The sequence below is a fragment of the Aquarana catesbeiana genome, linkage group LG13 (genome assembly GCF_042186555.1).
Source record: "Aquarana catesbeiana isolate 2022-GZ linkage group LG13, ASM4218655v1, whole genome shotgun sequence".
NCBI lineage: Eukaryota > Metazoa > Chordata > Amphibia > Anura > Ranidae > Aquarana > Aquarana catesbeiana.
Window position 1 is genome coordinate 126,616,863 of NC_133336.1, and position 9,265 is coordinate 126,626,127.

Genomic DNA, 9,265 nt, shown 5'->3' on the forward strand with positions numbered 1-9,265 from the left:
AATAAAGCAGCAGACAAAAGTGACACTTAGATTGGTTTCTATGCAGAAGTGAGCCTGATTTTGCACTCTCCAGCTTTAGTAAATAAACCCCTTAGTGCTGTTAATTGAGACAAGTACACACTATATAGGGATGTGCTTTGTTCATATTTCATGTCTGAGGTTTACAACCATTTTATATGCTAGAATAGAATGCTATCTGTTTAGACCAGAATTTAGCTTCACTTTAATTCAACCACTTTCATAGGCACAAAGTGGAATGTAGGAATGAGAGGGCTAAGCATAATATTGGGGATATTATTGGGGATATTACCTGTTCTTAGCCCCATATACTTAAGGCAAAGGGCACAGAAATATAAAGAATGTGTAAAAGAATCTATATAACCCTCACTAGTAATCTTATAGATAGCATATTCTGGTACCATACATCCATCACTGTAGCTGCACTCGATGTCTCACTTTGGGTGTACAGTAGATAGAAAAATATAAATACACACGTGTACTCTTTATGGCTATATGTCTATATGCTTCTTTATGAGTATGCGTGCATTTTTTTGTCTAAAAATTAAAAAATAAAGATCAGTTTACGTCACATGCAATACTCATTGAATATATGCAATATTAATTTATGTATGCGTTGACAGGTCTAGGTTTTGGTTTACATACTTATATTTATTGTTATTGCTTTTTAATAAACATGACTTCCAGTAGTTGGTTAGTTACATTATTAGAATTTAATGTCACTCACGTCTGTTATTACAAAAATCCTCCCACAAAATTGACATAATCATAGCCATTATCTGACAAGTGAAGTGACTATTATTAATCTGCAGTTAACTTCAACTGTTCAATGTTTGCTGAGCAATTATTCTTTATGAGTTACTAGGTAATATTTATGTCAGTATAATTTCACAGGACACGCCTTTGCTGAGTTGGATTCCATAGTGTTTAGGCGCTTTGTACACCACCTATTTTAGCGGTATAAATAGATGGCTACAGACACCTGAACTTCACAGTCGATTGATACCTGCACAGGGTAAGTGGCCTTTTCTATGAACTCATCAACTTTTCAGATGATGCTCAACCAAACAAATGCATTTTATTCATGCCAATTCTGAATGGGGCTTTGTGGGTTTATTGAGCGATAGCTATTTTTACAAACTTGATTTTGCATGCAACTATTTATACGTAGAACTAACAAGTACATAAATAATACGTTTTGGACATTTTTTTTTGATAATGCACAATGCATTCAGGCATTTCTTTTATTATTTTGTGCATGGATGTATTTTGTGTGAATATATATATATTTAAATACATGTTTGTATGTACAGTATGACAGTATGTAGGATATATACTGGATATATTAGTACATAAGCTTTCTGTTTTATATTATTGCTTGAGGTATAATATAAATCAAATTACAAGTCTATAAAGTAAAACTAAATTAAAAAAACACATCCTAGCCCATGCCTGTTTTAGAGTCAGTGTTGACAGTAATGATTTTATGATGGGTGTAAACTATTTAACAAGCAGAGATTTACTAATCCTAGCATTTCAAAAACCCGCAACATCAGGCAATAAATTAGAAAGAACTAGCTTATAAATGTCACTTAAAGCATAAGGATTTTTTAACCAGCTTTCAGTTCATGGCTTTCTCATTTTAAAGTTAATTAGATAAGCAATTATTAAAAAGCATATAAATGCATTAGAACACAGATTCCCAGACTGTAGGAGAAAACAGTAGCAAGCCAACCAATTACATGAAAATGTTCCAATTTAGATGTGTAATCTCCAAGTGTGTATAGAACAGTGGGAAGCTAGACAGCTGATTTTGCCTTTTCTTTAATGATGTAGCAACCAACAGATAGGTATTCTTCAATGTTGTGACTAGGTTACAAAACTGATTTTTTTTTTTACTTTTTGTCTTGATCTGTATGTGAAGTTTAAATGTGATTTGACAACACGTGATCTGGCAGGTGTTTTTGTAGTAGAACATTTTTTATTTTATTTTTTTTAAGATATTTCAGGCTGTATTGCATAATAATTTCAAGACTAGTAAGTAACATTGTGCTTAGAAAGTGTAGACCTTGTTGGCCCTGTCATTTGAATAGTATTAATCAGATGGTAGACCTGTCATTTGGAAGATATCAATCATATGGTGGTCCTATCATATAACGCTAATATTTTTGATCCTCCATATTTAGACCTTTTTTAGGTTTTTCATCTTTTGCTGTGCTTTTAAGCCTTTCATACAATTTTACAAAAATCTTGCCTGACTGTACAGCCTGATCAAAGTCCAAATTGGAAGTAGTTAGATGCACGAGAAATTAGGAGAAAAGTGATTTAACCTTAAACTGCGTAGAGGGTTCTTTACTGTAAGCGTGGTTAGGATGTGGAATTCCCTTCCACAGGCGGTGGTTTCAGCGGGGAGTATCGATAATTTAAAAAAACTAGATAAGCACCTGATCTACCACAACATACAGGGATATACAATGTAATACTGACATATAATCACACATATAGGTTGGACTTGATGGACTTGTGTCTTTTTTCAACCTTACCTACTATGTAACTATAATTAAAGGTAAACTCCAGCTAACACGTTTTAAGCAGATACAGCAATAGTTTTTTTTTCCCTATTGGATAAAAGTTTTACATAAATTATTAAATAAAAGCTGACCATTATAAGCACCACTGTCAGTTTTTATGTCTGGTGGCAGGTGAAAATGAACGAACTTACTGGCAGGGTCAATAGATGAAAATAAAGGCAAAAAAGACTAAAATAAAAAAACCTAATGCAGCCACCACTTCTAAAAATTGGCAAACTGGAATATAATACATTGCTGTTTTTGGGTTTGATACCTCTTTAATCTAACTCCATGCTTACACAATAGATGAACATGTGTTTGTAATAGAAAATCTCCAGTTATGATTAGTATTCTTTTAATTGCTTTTAAATGTCAATAACTGATTCAAGTGGAATACAGGAGCCACATTCACACGCCCTGTGCTCTCCACTAATTCAGAGTATCTTTTTTTTATCAAGTCTTTAAAATAAAAAGTGTGTGTGTGTGCCACAACTAAACAGATTCAAACTTTTATTCCCCAACCCACTTTTCCAGTTCAGATTTCAGTATAATTATTGTAAATCAACACTGATATCTCTTTTCCACACCCTAAAAATAAATCAGGCCAAGTGATGGTTAAAATGATTCTTAATTTCAGAGAGCTACCCCTAAATAAAAGGGGTACTGTTCTGCAGTGTGCTAACATTTGAAATATTATTATGTTTTATGTATTAATAGTTTATGTTGTATATAATAGATAATTGTTAATCGTTTTTGTTGTTTATATCGTGCCTTACTGATCGCAGTATACAAAGTTAATCTACAGTCTCTGTCATCCTTAATTTGCTTAATGTTTCCCTGTTGGGGAGACTTTCGTTCTCTTCCTTTCCTGGTACCTGTCTGCATAAAGACAAAAAACCAAGGGAATCTTCCTAGGGAGTACCGCAATTGTGACCTAACAAAGGCTATGGGTATTCTCCAGCCAGTCAATAATTGTTTAGGGCTGCCTGTGTTTTAAATGGAGGAATTATCCCTTGCTTCCTGTCCCGCTGACCATCTTTCAGTGATAAAACCTGCAAGAGTTTCTAACTCTTTCACCATACTCCCAAAAACCTGAAGGGACTTCCCTTCCCTTCTTTTCTCTTTGGATGGTTAAATGTAGCGATGTCTTCAATTCAAGCCTATAAATGTAGGAATGCTTGCTCAGCACTGCATCCAGTTCTAATGAATTTTCCTAACAAGGATTTTGGCAAAGTGGTGGTCACTTTTTTGCTTGATTATGCACAAGAAAATGGCTCATAGTGTTTCTACATAAAACTCAATAGTTTTATAAGCCAAGACAAATCCCTTTCCTCCAGTAATATCAGACTGAATGGAAATAGGAGAATCAGAGAAAACCAACCAATCGCTTTACATTTCAATGACAATTCTTCAGTCTGTTATCACTGGGGACAAGGTATCATACTCTCAATATGAAAGTGTTCTCTATGCTGCTTTTGAAAGAAAATAAAAGTGTAACAAAGGAAATGTAGGCTATAAAAATGCATGTGCCCACAGCCTAAAGATTTTTATAATTTGTTGAATGTGCACCCCATGCTGTAGTTTAACTATAGTAACATTATTCTGATTTATCCACAGGTTTTACTTTGCCAGTCCTTAACAGGAATCCATAAACCTTATCTACTACAATGGAAGGAGGTAGGAACATTAAATTAGAAAATTTTGGCCATGTGCATGATTTCTCTTACAGGAAAAGTGTTCTTGTGGCCTTTAGCAGCCAGTCAGTTTTTATACCTGTCTTTTTTCAAGCAAATTAAAATACATAACAACACTTTTCATATATAAAGACCAGTATTTTGGTTTCAGACATTAACTTCTTTTTTGTTTTTACTTCTAGCACCAAACCCAACCAAGAAGGTAAGAACATTATAGTCATTTAATTAAGTTTTTAAACATAACATGGGTGCATTTTAGGGTATATGACAGTCCATGTAGTAGCCTTAGTTCAGAATTCATGTAAAGACAATGGAGATATGAAACCTTTTTAAAAGGTTAAAGTACCAAGAGCAAATATTTTAATATATTGCAGCTTACCAATCCTTAGATTGCTGGCTGCATTTGTTTGCTTTTTTCAGGCTATGCACATTTTCTGAAAGTACAGATCATTACTTGTTGATCCTACCAGCAAATCTGTTGTCCTTGAAACTTACTGTACAGTAAACAAAAATCATGGTTTCAGCCTTTCCAGCTATCTTCTGTAAACTGCAGAACACCTCCTCCCTATACTATAGAGATGATAACAGGGGGAGGTGTTTGTAGTCCAATTCAGAGGAGCAGCCTAAGGTGACAATGCTGCTCCTCCTTATTTACAGTACAGAAAGTAAGCACTGTTAACCTAAGACAAGGAGTGTCTTACTGGCAGGATCAGCAAGTGGAAATGAAGGAAAAATTATGCAGCCACCACATCTAAAGACCAGTGTTAATTTTGTCGACTAAAACAACTAAAATATTTTAGTCGACTAAATGAATACTATTTTAGTCCACTAAAATACGACTAAAACTAAAACAAATGAGATGACTAAAATTTGACTAAAACTAAAATGGCATTTTAGTCAAAAGACTAAAATGGAACTAAAACTAAAATGCCATTTTAGTCAAAAGACTAAGACTAAAACTAAATTGAAATTTTACTTTAAAATTAACCCTGGTCTGTAGTGCACACTCACACCTCAATACCATACATAATAACATATTAGATTTTTCACTCCAGCAGTATATAATGAGTTTGGAAATTGTAGAGAAATGTTAACTGATGCATTACAATTTAATTACACCCATTTTAGACAACTAAAATGTACTGGAGATTTTAGTCAACTAAAACGTAGGACATATTAGTCGACTAAAATCTATACTGGAGATTTAGTCGACTAAATACGACTAAAACTAAAACAATTGCAGAAGACTAAAATTGGACTAAATCTAAAATGCCATTTTATTCCTAAGACTAAGATTAAAACTAAATTGAAAATTTGCTGTCAAAATTAATACTGCTAAAGACTGGTAAGCTGTAATATAATATTTTTTTTGTTCTTTGGTTTATATAAGCTCTAAGGCAGGGATATGCAATTAGCGGACCTCCAGGTGTTGCAGAACTACAAGTCCCATGAGGCATAGCAAGACTCTGACAGCCACAAACATGACACCCAGAGGCAGAGGCATGATGGAACTTGTAGTTTTGTAACAGCTGGAGGTCCGCTAATTGCATATCCCTGCTCTAAGGCATTGTTTTTACAACCTTTTTTTAGTCAAGGCATCCTTTAAAATTCCACACAATCTCACGGCATCCCATTCTAAAATTTAAAAAATGAAACAAATAGTTTTACATAATGCAGCAACATCCACATGCATAGGACACCCAACTTTAGAGGTGATTTATTCTTCCAAAGCAAACACACCTTCGCACACTGGCACTGATTAGTATTCCAATGTTTCTCTTCTCCCTCAGTTTCTCTCACCCACTCAGCTAATGTGACCCCAGTGCTGACGGAGAGGGGCAAGGGAGGGACATACAAGGATGTTGTGCTGGTGCCCGACGTCCTCCTTATCAACCCAAGGATGTAATTGGTTGTTAGGAAACTGGTGGATAGAAAGTTGTAATGGTGCACAATGAAAACCTGTGGCTTTATGTAACTAATAGGTAGGCTTGATCAACCCCCCTGGCTTGTATACAATTTTTGGCCAATTTCTAGGCATTTTGCCAAGGCACCCCTGAAGATACCTGTGGGCACCCTGGTTGAAAAAGGCTGCTCTAAGGATTAATTTCTAATAATAATGGCACATGTAGCAAAGCAGTAAGTTGTACACTGTAACAATCACATCTATCCCTGTTTTCGAATTGAAAATACGATCTAATGTTCGTAAAACATTAACTCAAACACATACTCTGGGGCATTAGACTGCACTGAATTGTGAAAAGGCATAAGGATCCAGAAGACCATAAAAAAACCTTAGCAACTTTTACACCTTTTTTAACTTCTCTGAACAATAGCATATAAGCATTAGTTTTTGAGCATTTTTATATAACTCATATTGGTTAACAACTCAAAGATAAAAGACACAGTAGTATTAACCAGGAAAGAAGTTTTTCTGGTGTTCATTGTCTCTTTAACACAATTATGACATATATAATACATAAGGAATTGCATATGACGTGTGTATTATAGCATTGAATATTGTGCCAAAGCAATTTATGCATTTTAACATTAATCTTAATTTTGTTAACAGGTCTCTAGCAACAAGCAGACTGGAGTAAGTTCTGTTAAATATATGAGCAAAAAATAATTTCAATGAAAAGTTGTGTTTTTAAACCATATTGTGGTAATTACATACAATATATATTTTGTTAAAATGTACGACCTCATACAGAAAGCAGTGGGTAGAGGGGGACTCTTTAATGCCTTTTTTTCTTATTTTTTCAGAATAATGTATGTTACAGTATTTCACTGAAGCAGTTAGGTCAAGCAGATAAATTGACACTATCTGCAGTTGCAGTTCCAAATAAAAATTGTTTTTAGCTGTACAGTATATAAACATGTTTATTCTGTTTGCTTGCTGATATTGTTTTTTATGTGCTTTACAGGCAGGATGGAGTGATGCAAGCCAAGACCAGAGTTTGAGCAGCAATCAACAAAGCCAGACCAGTGATCAGCAGAGCAGGGCCAGCGATACAACTCGCGGTCAGCAGAGCAGCAGCCAGACCAGTGGTCAAACCCAAACCAGTGGTCAGCAGAGCAGTAGCCTGACCAGTGGTCAAACCCAAACCAGTGGTCAGCAGAGCAGTGGCCCGACCAGTGGTCAAACCCAAACCAGTGGTCAGCAGAGCAGCAGCCTGACCAGTGGTCAGCAGAGCCAGAGCAGTAGCCAAACTACCAGTGGTCAGCAAAGTCAGACCAGCGGGCCAACCCAAACCTGTGGCCAGCAGAGCCAGACCAGTGATCAAACTCAAACCTCTAATCAGCAGAACCAAGCCAGTGGCCAACAGACCCAGGTTGATAAAACTCAGAGCAGTGGACAGCAAACTGGTGGATCTCAACAAGGAAGTGGATGGCCAAGCACCTGCAGCAGCGGCAGCAGCAGCAGCGGCAGCAGCAGCACCGGTAGCACCAGCACCAGCAGCGGCAGCAGCAGCACCATCAGCGGCAGCAGCAGCACTGGCAGTGGCAGCAGCAGCACCGTCAGCGGCAGCAGCAGCACTGGCAGCGGCAGTAGCAGCACCGTCACCGGCAGCAGCAGCATTGGCAGCTGCAGCAGCAGCAACCAACAGAGCCAGGCTGGAGGTCAGCAGACTCAGGGCAATAGCGGAAGTCAACAAGGAGGGCAAAGTCAGGACCAGTCATCTTCTTATTACTTTAGGCAGGGAAGAGATAAGCAGCAGTAAACCTGATGAATAATTAAATCTCTGAATTAATCTAATGTCAGTTATTCTTCTTCCTGTATAACCTCTAGAATTAGTAAAATTAGTGGCAAATCATATAAATAAAATCATATTATTTCAGCAGCTACAATGTTTTCAATGTGTATTTCTTTCTATAATAATCTAATAGATTTATTTATCCCAATATATTATTTGTAATTGAAAACGTCTTTCAAAACCTACCAATTATATGACCATGGCTACATCTGGAATGATTAATAAAGATTAAGCAATCTTTATTAATCTGACAAAAGATAGATATAAAAATACAGTTGCCAGACAAATTATTTGGCCTATTTTGTCTAATTTACCTGTTGAAGGTAAATTAGACAAATTATATATATATATATATATATATATATATATATATATATATATATATATATATATATATATATATATATGTATATATATATATATATATATATTTATGGGTGGAGCCCTATGTCCGATATGGACATAGATAACATTTGTAGTTAACATAAAACTTACCATCGGAAATAGACCTGGAAGTGTGGACTTACCATATGAAATGGACCTGAAAGTGTGCCTTGGTCTGCTGGTCGGTATGCCAGAATAAGGGGGCATACCCTAGTTTAAGAAATGATTATTCGGTAGAGAGAAATGAATGAAATTAATGAATTAAATGAATGCCTTGAAATGGGGATGGGAGGGTGGGTATCGCGCACAGGAAACCGACAAGCACCACAGGTGAGCGGGCTGCTTAAATACCCCCCGGGCTCCTCCCATAAATTCAGGCCACCATACTGGCCTTCCTACTTATGGGTGGAGCCCTATGTCCAATATGGACATAGATAACATTTGTAGTTAACATAAAACTTACCATCGGAAATAGACCTGGAAGTGTGGACTTACCATATGAAATGGACCTGAAAGTGTGCCTTGGTCTGCTGGTCGGTATGCCAGAATAAGGGGGCAAAAACATTCAGGTAGGGGTGTGGTTTTATTAGTTTTGGCTTTATTTATTTGAGCAAGTTTGGTGAATGCTTGTGCCGTTTCCACCTAAGGAGTGGGGGCGTACCGGGCGAGGTAGGCAGAGTTTCACCTGCTAAGTCTCTTGATGATGTGGTCTGGGACCCATGCCGACATGCTGCCAAGGCTGCCCCAATACTAAAGAGTGTCTGGAGTGCTGACTGGGGTCGAGGTGTAGGCAGCGTAGAAGAACCCCAGGTGTTTGATGAACTGGCAGGCACTCGAGGGTTGC

At 36.7% G+C, this 9,265-nt stretch overlaps 1 protein-coding gene across 1 annotated transcript; it reads left to right on the plus strand.

Annotated features, from left to right (window-relative positions):
* Window positions 1-970: 970 nt before the first annotated feature.
* LOC141117636 (uncharacterized) lies at window positions 971-8,131 on the plus strand. The gene is made up of 5 exons (XM_073610585.1): window positions 971-1,033; window positions 4,206-4,265; window positions 4,465-4,484; window positions 6,852-6,875; window positions 7,207-8,131. The coding sequence occupies exons 2-5, from the start codon at window positions 4,256-4,258 to the stop codon at window positions 8,002-8,004; spliced, it is 852 nt and encodes a 283-aa protein (XP_073466686.1). The 5' UTR covers window positions 971-1,033; window positions 4,206-4,255; the 3' UTR covers window positions 8,005-8,131.
* The last annotated feature ends 1,134 nt before the right edge of the window (window positions 8,132-9,265 follow it).